Source organism: Tachypleus tridentatus, chromosome 12, assembly GCF_004210375.1.
Source record: "Tachypleus tridentatus isolate NWPU-2018 chromosome 12, ASM421037v1, whole genome shotgun sequence".
NCBI lineage: Eukaryota > Metazoa > Arthropoda > Merostomata > Xiphosura > Limulidae > Tachypleus > Tachypleus tridentatus.
In genome coordinates, this window is record NC_134836.1 from 22,005,368 (window position 1) to 22,023,217 (window position 17,850).

The 17,850-nt window shown below is 33.0% G+C and overlaps 1 protein-coding gene across 9 annotated transcripts in view; it reads right to left on the reverse strand.

Annotated features, from left to right (window-relative positions):
• LOC143235144 (RNA binding protein fox-1 homolog 1-like) overlaps positions 1 to 17,850 on the reverse strand; it is a 73,922-nt gene that overhangs the window by 12,183 nt on the left and 43,889 nt on the right. For 7 of the 9 annotated variants that reach the window (XR_013018944.1, XR_013018943.1, XM_076473009.1 and 4 more), the window contains exons 2-5: positions 7,502 to 7,630; positions 6,764 to 6,928; positions 6,372 to 6,425; positions 3,114 to 3,206 (exon numbers count right to left, since the gene is read on the reverse strand). Coding sequence is in view for 7 of the 9 variants with exons in the window: in XM_076473009.1 (XP_076329124.1) it covers positions 3,114 to 3,206; positions 6,372 to 6,425; positions 6,764 to 6,928; positions 7,502 to 7,630 (441 nt within the window). In the remaining 2 variants the exon portion in view is untranslated. Of the gene's footprint in view, positions 1 to 3,113; positions 3,207 to 6,371; positions 6,426 to 6,763; positions 6,929 to 7,501; positions 7,631 to 7,903; positions 8,122 to 17,850 lie in introns of those variants that run through there. The other 2 variants (XM_076473013.1, XM_076473011.1) reach the window with 2 other exon arrangements.

Genomic DNA, 17,850 nt, shown 5'->3' on the forward strand with positions numbered 1-17,850 from the left:
TAGCACTAGCAGGGCTTTCTCTCCTCCGAGCGTACATGCAAAAACGTCATTATTTATTTTCATTTGCAAAAGGCTCTGTATTTTTTATTACTATAATACCAGTTGTAAAGGCAGGTATACAAATAAAAGCACTGCTCTTGTTAGACTTGACAGTATACATCGCCATTTTTCACCTAAGTACTTATTTAAAGTTGTGACTATCTCTAATTAGGTATAGGTTGTTGCGCTGTCCTTTCGTCTGCAGTCTTTCCTCTTCTTTAATCAATTTATTTGAATGATTCATGAGAAATACCCTGGTTTTGTTGACTTCTATAGTACTTTAGTTCGTTATCAGTTAGATGAATGCTTTTAAGAGGCTTCTGATATTTTTCTTCTTTTTATTAGTGTAAGGTTTATATCCCCCCCTTTTTTTTCCACAGCATAGCAGTTCATAGAATGACTCCTACATTATTTTTTCAAGTACAAACATTTAGATTATAGAACCGTCATTTTTTGACAGAGTTATAACTATAATCTTGAACTCAGAAAGTCAAATCCTTTTGGTTGATGTATTTGACCACACCCAAGGTCTCACATTTAATTTACTCGAATCCAGCCCAAACGAATTTAAATTTGAGAGAAGAGATCCCGATGAGTAATAAAATAGGCACGCCTCACGCTTGATATTGTTGGCGCACAAAAATATAACTAATAAAAATGGGGAAAAGGTCTCACAGTTTATTCTAATCCTGCCTAAAAGATGTCGCGGCTGTCGATGGTTCCCTCTTGTTTTAGTATTCTTCCAATTACATGTTTTTTTTCTCTCTCTCTTTCTCCATTGAGGGGAATCGTGTCTCTGATTTTAGCACTGTAAATTCAAAGGCTTACCGCGGTCTCGCCAGAAGACTCTCTCTGACATGAATGGCTGCTGTAGATATATTATTACTGTAGTTTTCCATGTCTGCCATGGTCAGGAATTCTTAACTTTTATTGGTCTCTTTATTTCTACAATTAGTAACTAGTTAACAGTTACATTTGGGTGATGGTAACGACATCCTTTCTCCTATAAATTTCTTCTAAACATTATTAAAGAAATATTTCCATCGTGGATTTCTTCTATTTTAAAGGTATTTCTTCTTAGGGTCTTACAGTAGTTTTTTCCACCATCCTTTGTTACGGTCCTGTTTACACTTAACTTCTATAAAACTTAATATCCACTTCTGTAGACTATTGTGTTACACTCTGAAAGAAATTATTTCGGAGGTCCATAAACTGTGCGTGAAGAACAACTTTTGAGGGACCATTTTATTACACTGAAGGGATAGAGGTCCACGAGAAATGTCTAAATGGTGTAACATGAGCTTCCATTTGTATTCACACATTGTAATGGAACTGACATATAAACTTGGATATGCGCACTTACTGTAATCCAACCCATTTCTAGCGTGAGGATACTGTAACCTTCAAACATACGAGCAGGAAATATCCCCTCTTTTACTTGTATTCTTTTTTTAATTGAACTTGGTTTTGTTCTTAGTTCCAAGGCAATATTTAATTGTGGCTTTCTCAAAACTTATATCTAAGTTTATTTCTACAGTTTCAAAATGACACTCTTCTGAGTAATACAGTTCCTAAAAATTTAGGGGCCCAACATAAATGAAGCGTACATTGATCACAGACGGAAGTGAGCGCTTCTTAAATGCTTATTGTAATAAGAAATGTTTTAGGCAACACTCACTAAAATTTTCTTCATAATTCCAAGTTTTATCACCACTAAAATAATCTCCAAATTGCCATGACAAAACCGAGTGTCGTTGTCTCCTAAGTGGTTCACCGAGTAAGTTTTCTGCATCCATCGACAATATTAAGTGCTTCTTTAAAGAAACTGCCGTGTCTCTGTAACTGTGACAATACCTTTAGTCATAAATCTACAAATGATGGCATTAGGACATTACGAAAAAGTCTATAACCTGTTGTAGAGCACTGATATAAACAGATCTATAAACTGTTGGTATCTCTGATAACTATCTCTGTGTCAGGTGACACTTCTTAAACAGTTTAAGTGTTTGTGCTAGTTATAGTTTTTAAGTCTAAAATCCGAGGTTTAATGTCTGATAAATGAGAAGAGGGTGTGGAAATCTGATTAGATGGCGCAATGTACGTTTACATTTGAATGGAAGTTTAAGTCTGTTTATAAATAGATTCAGTTCTTTACAAAGTTTTCACTCATAAATGTACAAAACTGGAATCCTAAATTCATTTCAAATGTGATAGTAATTATTTCAAGTACGTAAACAAGGCATATCTCACTTTAAATATAATATAATAATTCAACTAATCTTTGTAGTTAAACTTTTATTTCTCCGAGGCTCAAGATGGTTAACATTAAAAAGTAATCTAAATCTGGTGCACTAAACATTGGGTTATATTGTGCACGTTTTACTTTGCATAATATCCAGATGAGAAAGGAGGCAACGTTTGCACAAGTAGTTTTTACGTTAACACAAATTTCACCTTAAAATACTAGTATTACAACTAGCTAACGATAAGCACTGAAATGTTTATATTGCCACCAGCACAAGAAATGTCTATCCAATGTTGTCTCAAGGCACACAAGTGATCAAGTTTCAAGCAGAGTGTGTGAATATAAGACATTCAACTATGTCATTCAAACCATACACTCCAACGAATGAAGATAAACGACTAAGGGAAGAAAGTGGAAAGTTAAAACAACTCCCAAACACGTGATCATAGTCAAACTTAGAAGAAAAACTGAAGAGATGAATGCAGAATAGAATAAAACATATACAATTATACGTGACGCTAATCTGAAATCAAAAACTTACAAGCATCGAACTCATTATGTATAACCTAAACAAGAGATAAGCTAAGCTTCTTTACAAAATTAATTATTTACTATGTGTCGTACCACACAATATACTTTTAACATCATTCACTCATTCAAAGCTACCTTAAACAAACAAAAATAGACACAAACACCCTCTGTGAGTTGTCAGGGAAACTTCTATTGTGCGTAATTCCTAACAGGATGGACATTTCTTTGCTGACTGACTCTAATCTAAGACCAAACGTTAGAACAGCAAGTGCTACCACAAAGGATAAAGGTCATGCACCTCTATTTTGCGTCCCTCAACCACCGTGCCGTTCAACTGCTCTCGTGCGCGATCAGCATCCACACTACTTGCGAATGTTACGAAACCGAACCCCTGCATGCATAAAACAAACAAGAAAAAACATGCATTAATAACCGTGCACTTCAACAGAACTCCCCAGTAAAGACAAATTACATAGATATTATAATTCACAGTGTTGGTTTAGGCACCAGTCAGGGATTATATGCCTTTCCAGACATGCAGCACTTGTCAGTTTGGTGTGCATGTCTTCATAGCTTCCATAACTGATGAAGTTCGAATTAATAAGAATTCTGACAGATAGGCTGTTAGAAGCTTCAAGAAAAAACAGAATGACACAATACTTCAGGAATATAGGAACAAATCACGTTGTTTTAAAGTTAAACCTTTTTTGTAATTTTAGCAAAAACACCGTGTGAACAAATTAGCTTGGTGAAAACAAACAACACATTTATCACAAAGTATTAAAGACGAAAGTTTTAGTTTATATTACAAAATAGTTGACTTTTGAAATATATACTAATCTATTTTAAACCGTATGATCTGTAGATAAAGCACCATTAAAATCTGTGTAACAAACACAGTTTTAATCATATTCTGTAAAACTTATGATCAGTCAGTTAGAGAAGTATGACATGAGATTTTCAAAGCATTTTTTACTCTTTTTGCCCATGCATTCATGCTAAAAATAATCAGATATAGCACATGAAAAGAAAATATTAGTTAAAAATATAAACTCATTAAACCACTGATACTTTCACCCAATATTTCACTGTTATTTATATGCACAATTAAGATAAATTACTGGAACTATCACAGTAAGTTAGCAGTAAACATATTTGCAAGTTTTGTTAGCCAAATGTGGTCGATCAGCCACTCTGTACTTGCCTTGAAGATTAAACATTATGGATACAGAAATTTGGCTTTCATAAATTCTATGGCACAGAGAACTGGAAAGGAAATAAAACTGTTATATCAAATATCTGTTGCTGTTATTTTGTTTTTTTCCTGTGGATTTTGACTTTTATGGTGACTTGTTTAAAGAGAGGTATGGTAACAATCAAATGTGTGAACAAAATTAACATGGGTTCATTTTAATATAAATAATGACTGAAGAAAAAGCTATTAAACTAACATACTAATTTAAGTTGATGTAATGGAAGTAAACCAGTGGCATACAATGAAGAAATAATGCACATCTATTTATCAGTAATTTGTAAAATTACATATATAACACAAATTACAATGGTTTCCTTTTGTTTTTTTCAAATACCTCATAAACATGATCTCAAGTATAAGTTTTAGATGTTTTAAAATACAGTTAAAATGAAAATATTATTTAATCCTATAAACCATCAGTACACATATAATCTGATAAGACATCAGTCTTTAAAAAAATCAAAATACTACATACACTTATGGAACACAGTACTACGAACAATGGAAAATACATTTTTAGTTTTCTTATCATTATTCTGGATAATAGAAACAATATCAGAAAACTAGGTGACCACCATAAAGTTATCCACATCTGAGACATTTTATACAGTTTTGTAGCTATAGCTATAATTTCTAAAAGTATATGAAGAGCTTGGTCTGTAAAACATCTAATACAAATTAATTAAAGTAAAACAAAATGTTTTCCTTATCTTACTTATGTATGTAACTATTTTCTATCACTCAATTACACTTAATCTGACTAAATAAAGGTTTACTGTAACAAGTGGTGGGTGTATCACCTATCGGCTTGTTAACCTTAGTGCTTACTGAAAGTTTACCCCACTGAGAAAAACTGAAGTTGAGAAAGAGATTGTATACCATAGGTACAATAAGGCAGTATATTCTTAGCTGCCTGTTTTACATATAAAACACAATTGTTCAGCATATATGATAAACTTATAAAATGAACAGAATATAAAATATTGGAAAGAAAGTATAACATGTAATGAATATGAATTAATGAAAACAATTTAAAAGAGACTTAGTGCTATCAGAACAAATAGCACAAATTTTGTTTCATTTTTACATATATATATGCAACTAGATTTCCTTTCAAATGCAATGCATGCTAACAGTTAGATACATTGGTCGTATAACTTCAGTAACATTATGATGCATTACACAAATAAATATGGTCACTTAAAGCAACCACAGTTTAAATAATCTTTCCCAGGTCCAAGACTTAATGAAAACAAAATAATAGAGATACTTCTTATTTTTCTGGAATTAAAAATAAAGTCACAAAGATACACTGACCTATATAAATTGTTTGTTTGTTTTTGAATTTCGCACAAAGTTACTCGAGGGCTATCTGTGATAGCCGTCCCTAATTTAGTAGTGTAAGACTAAAGGGAAGGCAGCTAGTCATCACCACCCACTGCCAACTCTTGGGCTACTCTTTTACCAACGAATAGTTGGATTTACCGTCCCATTATAACGCCCCAACGGCTGAAAGGGCGAGCATGTTCGGCGCGACGGGGATGCAAACCCGCGACCCTCAGATTACGAATCGTACGCCTTAGCACGCTTGATCATGCCGGGCCCGACCTATGTAAAATTCCTTACACAAGAAGTAAACAAGCTTAAACTAATTAACACATCTGTAAAGTGAAAAATTTTAAAAAAAAGTTCATTTGAAAAAAATATTAAAAACGTTATGTAGTTTGAACTATATACTGCTGAATTTTTTATCACAGCATAAACAATAAGAAAACTACAGTTTTCATAATGCTAGTCTTACAAAAAAACTAAAAATATGTAAGTAATGTTTAAGTAATTTATTTATTTACATTTCTCTAAAATGCCTAGTCTTTTTAAACTATAAACTAATTGAGCATAAAAAACAAAATAAAAAAGTGGGATAATTTTCATATCCAGACAATTACTCGTTTATAAAATATTCGTACTTTGCAAATAATCATTTATAATTTGAAAACAAAAGAACAAAAAGTGGGATTTTATGAATGAAGATTTATTAAAATGGATTAGCCTAAATCACGATTTATTATTATCAACTTCCACACATGGTTTAGCCTAAATCAAGAATTATTTATATTAAATTCCACACGTTTTAGCCTAACTCAAGATTTACTAATATTAATTTCTACACACGGTTGAGCCTAAGATAAATAGGTTAAAAAGTCAAATAATAAGAAAATATATTAAAAATGAATTGTTAAACTATTCTAAGAAACAAAACTGTCAGGGTTAAACTAGACCATTCACATCATCGTTGCTTACCTTTGAGCCTCGTTCATTAAAAATAATTTCAACATCGAGTATTGGACCAAATTGCTGTAAGTAAAATAATATAAATAAATTTAAGTAAGAATTACGGAAAGAAAACATGAAAGTAAATTTTATCCATAACGACCATATCAAGTTGTCTTAGTCTAAATATATTATTAAATGTAAAAACTCCTTATTTACATTAAAAATCGAACAAAGATATTGATATCAATAAATAATTTCTTATGGAGTTAAGTTCACTTTCGTTTAAATCAATGGACATATCAATATTTTTTATTAAAAATAATTGAAATTGCACTATATCAGAAATAAGGGTCCATGAAAGCGATATGCAGCTCACTAGAAAATACCGGTAAAGTAATTTAAGAATTGCTTAAACTTACCCCAAACAACTGTCTCAGGTCAGAATCACGAAATCGAAATGGAATGTTACTGATATGGAGACGTTTTGGTTGGTTAGGTTTGGAAGTATTAAGACCAACTGTTGTTGTTTGGGTAGCCACTTGTCCTTGACCTCCTGATGAAAATTCTAGATCTAAGTCTGTTTGCTACCAAGTTAAAAAAGGAAAAACTTCAAATCTCAATTTTCACGTTATAATTGCCAACTATTAATTAACGTTATTACATAAAAATTGTATGTGAATTTTCCTAAAACACTCTATTTCCTTATCGTGTAATTGTTTTGACAAGTTAGTTAATAACTAACATATTGATTTTGTGTTTTATCTATCTATCCTCCAGACCTTGTATGAAAAATGGTGCAATCTCTTGCCCATCAAGACGTCTGTCTGTCTACTTTTCGTTCAGAATTTTACAATTTACAAAAGCACTTGGTAGAAAAGAATTTTAAACATAATATGTTCCGTATCATTTGTTTTCAGTTCAAGAAAATGTGTCACTTAGTGTCAGAGCAACCACGTTAACTAACCAAAAACAGGAAGCTAAATTTTAATTAACGATTTACAGACCGTGATGTCTTTACCATAACTCGTCCCCTCACTGGTACAGCGGGAAGTCTACGGATTTACAACGCTAAATTTAGGGTTTCGACTCCCCTCGGTGGACTACGCAGACAGCCCGATGTGGCTTTGCTATATGAAAACACACACACCATAACTCACCGTTTGTTGTTCTACACCATTTGTGGTTACTATAGGTGTGACAAATGTATCCTTCTGTTGGTTAGATGACTGTTCATCATTCTGAGAATAAGGACCATAGGAGGCAGTCATTTGGGAGTGTACCATTTGCTATAAACCAAACAAGAAAAGACGGAGGAAAACATTTAAAGATGTTCTTAATAAAAACAAACAACAAAAATCACACAATAAAAAAACACAAATCACTATTAATTACAAAAATATACAGTTCTTTACCTAAAATAAATGTTAATAAAATATGTGCAATAGAAGAATATCAAATCAGTGAGCGAACTTCAAAAGCATACATCAAAATTGCTGTATCAATACTGTATTTAGAACTTTATGTACCACTATCTGTTCAGTATTTAGTGTTTTACGTACCAGAAGCTGTGTGATATCCACAATTTATGTATATAGAAATTATACAGTGTTCTCACGTTTTTCAGTACAGCATTTCCCCCTATAAACTCTTTTTACTTTATACATAATGGTTTAGCTCTCAGGATTTAAAGTCCATGTTAAAACTAATTTATACTTTTTAAGGTAATTTAGCGTTTTAAAAAAACTACTTCTGTCGCACATTCACAATAATGTTAACCATTGTTCATAACTGGAAATGTTCAAGATAAAGAATCCAGTTCTGTAAACTGTCATTGCAGCTAAGTTCTATCCCAATGTGTGAAACTGTTGCTGTCGGTTGTTTATCATAAGAGTTGACATCACAAAGGACAAAACTAGTATAATTAGACGTTGAAGGTCTAGTCAAGGCTAAGGCAAAAGTAAACAGATAATGTAACGTCCGTTAGTGCTATCAGCTGTTTTACATAATTCACAAATTACAAGGTGAAGACTACGACACTTGTAACATCGAAGTAACACTCACAGCAGGCATAACGATAGCTCTACCTACACGTAATCGATGACATTTCTTTACGCTGTTGTTATTACCACTTCCCAAACCTACTTAGCTACAACATTAAGTTCTTTTGGCACATGCGGACCGATAGTGGCAAATATCGTTACGAGTTTTAAAAACCCAATAATATTTTTTTCCAAGCCATTGGTGTTCACAAAACGAATCGCTAAGTTAGAAACACTCCAGGCATCGCAAAGTTCAAAGCGTTTCGACCCAATATGAACTCAACCACGTGTTTCAAGATTGAAATTAAACTTGGAACAATCACATAATAAGCATCAACTGAATTTCTCACAACCATTTTCTAGTTTGAAGACACATTATCCACCATCGTAACTGGTAAATAAGTTGAATATAAACGTATATGATAATAAGGCGATTAAGTCAACTGTTTATATACACCTATATAATAATACATCTATTAAGTCAACTGTTAATATAAACCTATATGATAATACATCTATTAAGTCAACTGTTAATATAAACCTATATGATAATACATCTGTTAAGTCAACTGTTAATATAAATTCTATGATAATACATCTATTAAGTCAACTGTTAATATAAACGTATGTGATAATACATCTGTTAAGTCAACTGTTAATATAAATTCTATGATAATACATTTATTAAGTCAACTGTTAATATAAATTCTATGATAATACATCTATTAAGTCAACTGTTAATATAAACGTATATGATAATACATCTATTAAGTCAACTCGTATATACCAGAATGGAAGTACAAAATTATTTGCTACATTTATACTGCACTTTCTTTAAAAAAAAAACAATCGTGTAAAAGTAACAGGATACAGGACACAGTTATATTTAAATACATTAAACAATAAAAAACAACGCGAAATTCATATTCCAGGATTATTACTAACTGGGTAACATACTAATGGTAGTGGAGTGTCTTATGAGACTCACGTAGGTCAAGTGACTGAATCAGCTACATGACAAACAAAATCACTGGTTTGAATACTGTCCGGTCTTACATTTAGCTTTTTCCGAAACATTTCTTAATATTAGACTCAAATCTTAAGACTCTATACAAGTATTTTTGAAAATATCCCAAATAAAAAGTTGCTTCAACAATCATTTAAAAACAAAAACAATACGTCTTATAGATTTATAATGTAAGAAAAGTTGGTAGATTATGCGATTATTTAGTTTAACTATGTACTATTACAGAGTAATGATATGTTGTTTAATAAGTTGTTGTTTTTTCTTAGATCATATGACATTTATAAGTTTTTAAATATTTTAATGAATGATAAAGCATAATAACACACGAAGGCTGATCACCAACAAAAATGTAAAAACTAAAAATATTCACCGGAAAAAACGATATTATCAACCTTCGAAAAGTAATTAGTGCGTTACTTGAAATGACGTAAGGACGATTAAATAATGTAACAACATACCTTACGTTCCACGTGTATTTATGAAATCGTTAGTTTTTTTTTCCTTCTAAATTCTGCTGTATTCTTTTTTGTCTTTTCTTCTACTTTTTCTGTACTAGTTATGACACAAACACCGTTAAAATGTTAAAGTATGCCACTTTTGCGAAACGCTGTTAACTGCTGGTATTTTAGTGGTCAGAACGTGAGAAAAATAACTCTACTAAATCATCGTGAAAAAGAAGGAAACGGTAATCGAAAAAAAATCAAAACCAACTTGATGGGTTTCGTGTTTGGCATATTATTTTCGTGAATTAAGTGAAAATTTATCTTCAACGATTTCTATTAATATAAGCATCCCTGTTTAACGTTTCATACTTGTGGTTCAACCTGCCTTTATTGTCCCGCCATTTAACGATCTTATTGTATACCAAACATTCAGTGATTTTATTGTATATCAAACACTCAATGACATGTTTAAATTATCAATGTTTTACGAAAGGACTAGCGTATAGCCCGTCAAAAAGTATGGGGGCAAGAGGCACCACCCCACCCATAATAAGCCCTAACCTCACATTTAATAGCTAACTGACATACATAAATTTTGTAACATCAACCTTAACCAAAGAGGCAGAAATATGAAGTCGAGGCAGTAAAATGTCAGTAAATTCCTTTGCGAGCCAATCAAAATTAAGATTATTCATGAAATAAACTCACGATGTGTCGATAGGATTATTGGTGATAAACTTCAGTTAGATTAACAACTTCTAATCAATAGAAAAGACATTACGTATTTATGTAATGTCGCTTTACAACAAAAATATAACTTAATACTGTTGTTAGTTTATACTTCGAGAATATAATATGAAATGTATAGTCAACACATCTGAAAAGACATTTGTTTTCTTAATTTGGAGTCTTCGTTGATTAAAGCGGTTTGTTTTTGTTAAAAAACGTTGGTGATATAGCATAAAATAGATAAATTCAGAAACGATTTAAGTTTAAAACTAAATCGATATTTTTTCTTCCATGATAAATTGTATGCACTTGACTCTAGACTAGCTGATCCAACACTATGTCTTTACTTATTAGCTTATTATAACACTCAATACACTTATAAGGCTTCAAGGCACACATAATTCTCTCATGGTCTGCTGGTATCCCAATCACTAAAATTGTAATGTGCAGATAGTAATCGAACTATTCTATCTAGATAAATGCATTTTAGCTTTTATGACTTCTCTTATTTCAAGAAATAGCGCGTGACGTGACACACACCGACTTTTACATATATCAGATTTCTTTCATTAGCCTTACGACCCACGCAAGTTAGTGGAACCAAAAAAATATTAAGCACAACTTCAAAAGAGATTTAAGAACTGTAAGTGTTTTACATCAAGTCAGAATATGTAATTAAATACAGAATATTAAAATAAATATTTGCTCAACCGTAAGTTGTTTTTTAGGCGGAAGTATATATACAGAAGATGGATTAGTGGCGCTTTGCATTTTTACTGTATTCTATGCATGCAAATGTTTGATGTGATTTCGTTGTATGCTATTAAAACTCATTCATTCTAAAACTTATCGCTGATTTGCTGAGGTAGAACCTGTCGCTAACTTTGAAGTTGAATCATAGCTCCAATATATCTGCAAGTTATTATGTTGTGCCTACTGGGGAGTATAAAGCCAAACTTTAGTTTTAGAAGTTCTCATATGTACCACCGAGTGGTGCTCCGAAGAATATTGTAAGCTGCTATGCACACACGCATACATATTCAGACACTGACTTTTTCTTTTTTAAGTAAATAGTGTGAATTCGGATCTTAAGTTATTACTAACCCGATTATGCCTAGCGTGACTGTTTTTACACAATCCGTGAGCAAAACCAAGACGGACAAGAATTGATTAATTAAAACACGTCATAGTAAAACTATTTCAATAGACGTTTCGAACAGATATCCTTCCCATCATGCATTGTGACATAAAAATTAGACTAAGGAAAATTTTTTGAAAGGTTACAATATACAGAAGTATAAATTACACACGTTTATAAAAATATTGTTTGAAAATAAACATTGGCTTGTAAACAGTAGTAAAAACCAACGATACTTATCATAAGACATTAATAGTAGGCCTATTAATTTCTCACCCTATCCTTTAGGGTTTTTCAAGAGGTGTTAAAAATACAATAGGCCTACTATTAAAGTCTTATGACAAGTATATTTATGTATAATCATGCCTTACCAGGTTTTCCAAGCTGGTGACACGATAACAAGTATTAAATATTGTCAGAAAAGGATAACATTTTAGTCATAGCAAATAAATTTGAATTCTGGAAAATAATAAAATAGTAATAAAAAGCAATGTTTGTACGTTAAGCACAAAACTAAACAATGGACTATGTATATTATGTCAACCACAGGTATCGGAACTCGGTTTACAGTGTTGTAAGCCTTCGGAATTACGACTGAGTAGCTGGGATATGGGTTACTTTCCATGAATATTAGGTTACAAAAATACTGAACAATGAGTAAATGGTAAATAAGCATATATAGAGAAAAGTCAGATTTAATAAAAAAATATTTGAATGTTTTTATTACGGTAAATCTTTCTTTAACTCCATGATGGAACTACGTGTTAAGACAAAAGACCGGGGAGGAGACGTCACGGAACTATGTGTTAAGATAAAAGATGTAGAAGAAGAGGCCACGGAACTATGTGTTGAGATAAAAGATAGAGAAGGAGAGGTCACGGAACTACGTGCTAAGATAAAAGATGGAGGAGAAAAGGTCACTGAACTGTGTGTTAAGATAAAACATGGAGGAAAAGAGATCACGGAACTATGTGTTAAGATAAAACATAGAGAAGGAGAGGTCACTAAAATATGTGTTAAGATAAAAGATGAGGAAGAGAGATCATTGAAATATGGAAGAGAAGAGGTCATTGAACTACGTGTTAAGATAAAAGAATGAAAAGGAGAGGCCACGGAATTATGTGTTAAAATAAAAGATTGTAATTAATGACAACTTCAGAGTTATCTTAGCAAGCCGTCACTTATTTTAAACCAATAGAGTAGAGGGAATGATGGTTATAATTGGTGATACGGGATTCCCCATACCCTTTATTTGTAGGTAATTTTGGTTATTGAACATAAAGTTAGTTTTGGTGGTAATGAATTCTATAAGTTGTTGAGACTTCTGTGAAGAGGGAGATTACATCAAAACTGGCCATTAAGGCTTTATGATTTAGTTGATTAAGAATATATTTAAAGTTAAAAGAGTCTTTGAAAAAGGATCCGGCTGATGTTACATGTTTAGAAAATGTCCACGCTATATATTTACCGAGGTTGTAGTTAAATGATTCACAGGTCGACATTATGTGTCGTAGTGGATAATTTGGTCTGTGACCCGTTTATCAACCGTTGAGAAACTCGTGTCTCAGCGGACCTGTATTTAACTATCGTTACTACAGTCTACCCAAAGTCTCGAATTTAACAAATCGAATTTTTTTGCTGGAACTGTTAACGAACAATGAATCCTCGAATTCTCAATCCGGGCACGTGAACCACAAGATAACGCTTAGCCAACAATTTTGAAACTCTATCAGAACTTCGGTGCTCTAAATAGTGAAACCAATTCAATGACAAACGTTAGAGTCTTGGTATGGCCGGTATGGCCTGGTGGTTAGAGCTTGGCTCGTAATCTAAGGGTCACGAGTTCGAATCTCGTCCCAGAACATACTCGATCACCCCTTTCAGTTGTGTGTGTGTGTGTGTGTGAAAGGGGTATAATGTGGCGATAAATCTCATCGTTGATTTAAAAAAAAAAAAGTAGCCTAAGAGCCGACGGTGGGTGGTTTGATTTAATTAGCTGCCTTCAAAATTAGTGACAGTTAGCGCAAATAGCCCTCGAGTAGCTTTGTGAGAAGTCCGAAAATAAACAAACGTTGGTAATAAATGGAAGAAGAAGTTAAAGAGAACTTGACCTCACTGGGTCTTTGGCAACCCCAATAGTGCCAAGACTGATGCTGACTATAATAAATACTTCTCGCTATAGTTTGGGGTCATCCCATATAATGTCAGTATATCACCTCCATACTATGGAGACATTCTATACAATGTTCAGTAGATCACCTCCATAATTAAATATGGCGTGTTTCGTCCAACCAGCCTTGATGACAGAGAAATCAATTTCTGACGAATAAATGTTCTTAAATAACGATAGAGCAAATTTCTTTCTTGGTTTTATAGTTTCGTTCTCTCCAGGTTCTGCTGAAAAAACGTTTCGCTATTTTATCCATTTTTCCAAACACTTTTGTTTTTGCCTAATTACTTTGTAAAGAAAATCATAATTCCATTACTTAAAAACAAGTAAATCGAAAACAATGTAAAGAATATGTCAACATGTATTTTTTGTTATTTCTAGCAGTTGTAACGTTCTTTTGGTGTGTAAACTTAGCTGAATTACAGAATTCGGGACTTGATCCTCTCACAAAATGTTCTGCTTAACGACAAACAGGTAAGGAAGTCGAATAAAACTGGAAACAGCTTACGGAGTTAATAGTATAACAGTGACTACAGCTTAAATAACAAAAAAATAAAATAAGTTTTGCCCCCGAGTGGCAAAGTGATATGTCTGCGGACTTACAACGCTACAAACCAGATTTCGATACCTATGGTGGGAAAAGAACAGACAGCCCTTTGTTCAGCTTTGTGTTTAACAACAAACAAAATAAGATACGTCTCATATAATATTATATATGTTTTTTCTTTCATTTAGAAAGATTTTTCTAAAAGAAAATCTACCATGATATATATATAGCTTAGGCCCAACATATATATATATATATGTTTCATATTTCCTTCAAAATTATAAATTAACACATAAACGTAATATATAACTAACTGACGGCGGGAATAAATTTATTTCGTAGTTACTTAATTGAAATAAAAATTGAAACATCACTTATGTTAAATTAATTATTCGAACCTAAACTATAATAACTAAGCCTACTCTAATCGATAGTTCTGTAGTCTCCCTTAACATCAACATACTGGTGTCAATCAGCTTGTACGCTTGGCTTCATTGCATTTCTATTAAATCGACATTCCTAATTAACTACGCAAGGTTTTCATGCATGACAATCAAACCACGTGCTCCAAAATCAACAATGATTTGTGGAAATAAAAATCCCCGTAAGAACTCCCTCAAGGGAATAACCGACTAGTGACTCTAATTCCTTGGTTAATCTCACTTTCTGCAGGGAAAACAAAATTATGTTTGCATATAAAGATGCAAGAAAGATTGGTAAGTGGAGGCAGAGTTACAGAAACGTGCTAGAGGCAGATAATACTTGAAAAGAAATGAAACAAATGTTACTCTGGAGGATTTGGATTACATTACTGGTCGGGAAATTACCACATGAATATCCTCCCTCCTCTCAATGTGTGTGTGCTCGAATAAAGTCCGACATGAGACTATCGGTGAAGAATTCTCCAGTGGACTAACTGTGTAAACTACTGCATGTGAAAAGTCGAATAACTTGCTGCATTTTATCGCAAATAAGCCAGTTAAAAGATATACACTATCTGTAGAGAGCTATGAAACCAATGTCCAAGGTACTTTGATACACTTATATAACATTCAACAATGTAGACTGACGTCACTGTACAAGGTACTTTGATATACTTATACAACATTGAACAGTGTAAGCCGACACCATTGTCCAAGGTACTTTGAGAACCAACTGAAAACTCCATTAAATACAAGGATGACTTACTTTAGTTACTTAAATTAACAGAGAGATAAGTTGTTTAAAAATATAAACACCCAGGCTGGGCGTGACCAATGGTTGGTGTACTCGGAATGTGAATCTGATAGTTCGTAGATTACATTCCGTTGGTGTTAAAATACGCTCCGTACTTTGGGGCTGTAGGTGCATTATAAAAGTAGCAGCTAATTTCAGTATTCACTCAGACAAACACTGCCCAAGATTTGGCAGTAGGTGGCTTCTCTCTAATCTAACAGATCAAAATTAGGTATGGAAGCGTGCAAGTGGCCTTCCTCTAACTTTATCAAAAAGACAAAAACTAATTAACTAAACTGCTATTTATCACATATCTCAAAATGATCACGTGAGGTCGTTAAGTTCGTTGTCAGGAATAGGTGGGTGGTTTTGCAACTTCTGTGTAGCTGATTTCATCTCTTCCTGCTCCTGCTGGTTAGATATCAAATGGCATCTTCTGAACAGTACCTTTAACCTAACAACAATTTATGTAACAAATGGACAAAATGGCTACGTAAGGGAACCTCAAAAGTTTGGAAACAGCCATCATTAACTTAACCATAGAATAACCAACAGTAGACCACCAGCTCTTTTACGAATGTTTTATAAACCATTTATACAACAACGTTCTTACTGGTCCTTAATCACACAAAAAACATCAAACAAAATCAATACACTAACTACTTCCACTTTCACTTTACGTATGTTTTTACAGGAAAACAGTGATTTCACCCAAGAGTTCTGAGCGTTTTACAAGTTAAAAACATAAAATTATTCATGTAAAATTATGCAATATACGTATCTCAATGGTTGTTCACGATATCGAGCCGATGACCTGAGTCTGAGGTTGATATTACAGTGAGTAACGTCCACTGTCTATACGGCAACTCTTAACCAAATAATGAATTGATCTTCACTGTTATAACGTCCACACAGCTAAAAATAGGAGTGTATTAAGCGGCATAATGAGGCTAGAAGTTTATGCCTTAAATCCGCAGTCTAGAATGGCTAAACACTAGGTTACGTTCTTTACTTCTCTGGCTTAACTTTTCCTTAGCAAATACCTCGTTGTGCTTTTTCGGAGGATATTAACAAGAAATTTCCTGGTAACTTAGCTAATAGAAATACATTTAAAATAGCACTTCTGATTATCTTGTGGTTTGGGGGAAAGAGCATCTGGTAAGAAAACAAAATACAGTAAGAAAAACAGGCCACCGAATGTTCTTGTTGTTGAAACTTAATTTTGTTGATGGTACCACTTACTTCTTTTACGTTCGTAAAGGTCCTTCCATATAACTTGTTTGTCTGTCTGTTGAATTTCGTGCAAAGTTACTCTAAAGCTTTTTGCACTGTCTACATGTGACAAACTAAAGGGAAGGCAGTCAGCCAATACCAACCACCGCCAACACTTTACCACAGAAAAGTAAAAACGATCGTAACATAATAACGTCCCCACGGCTGAAAAGGTAAGCATGTTAAGTGACTGGATTCGAACCTGCGACCCACATATTGTGAATCAAGTTCTCTAATCACCAGGCCATACTAAGCACATGTAGTTTAATAAGACGCATATAAAAAGCTATACACAAATAAATTAATAATCAGGATGTATTTAGAATATTCATAAATATCGTGTTTACAAATATCTGTTCCGTGTGTGTGGTAAAAAAAAATGGACTTTTGGCACGAGCAACCTTACAAGTTAGTTAACAAAAATATATATTTAGAAAATTTACGCATTAATAATCAGTGGAATTGAATCTAAACAAGTATTCTTGAAATCACAGTGAAAACATGGTGCTTGTTACTAGACAACATTAGTTTTATGTAGGATAAATATGAACATTTGGGCACGAAGCCTGTCAACAAAAATAGTGGTGGTGACAGTGTGTGTTATGAACCACAACGCCTCACTAGTTGAACAAAATCAGAGTCAGTAGGGTATGAATAACAAGCATATATAAAGAGATTTCTAATTACAACTTTCGTCAGAATACACTAAAATATAGTCGGTTCATAGATAGAATTCACTGTGTACAGTTACTATATACTAAAGTTCGACTTTTTATCGTTAAATATGGGTGGAGAGAATATAGATAAAAATAAGAGAACAATTGATGGCGTTTATCTATCTTGAATATTATTCAAACGTATATCTAATTTGGAAACTTTCAGCGTATTTCTCGCACACAGTTCACGCTTGCAAATGACACCAAACA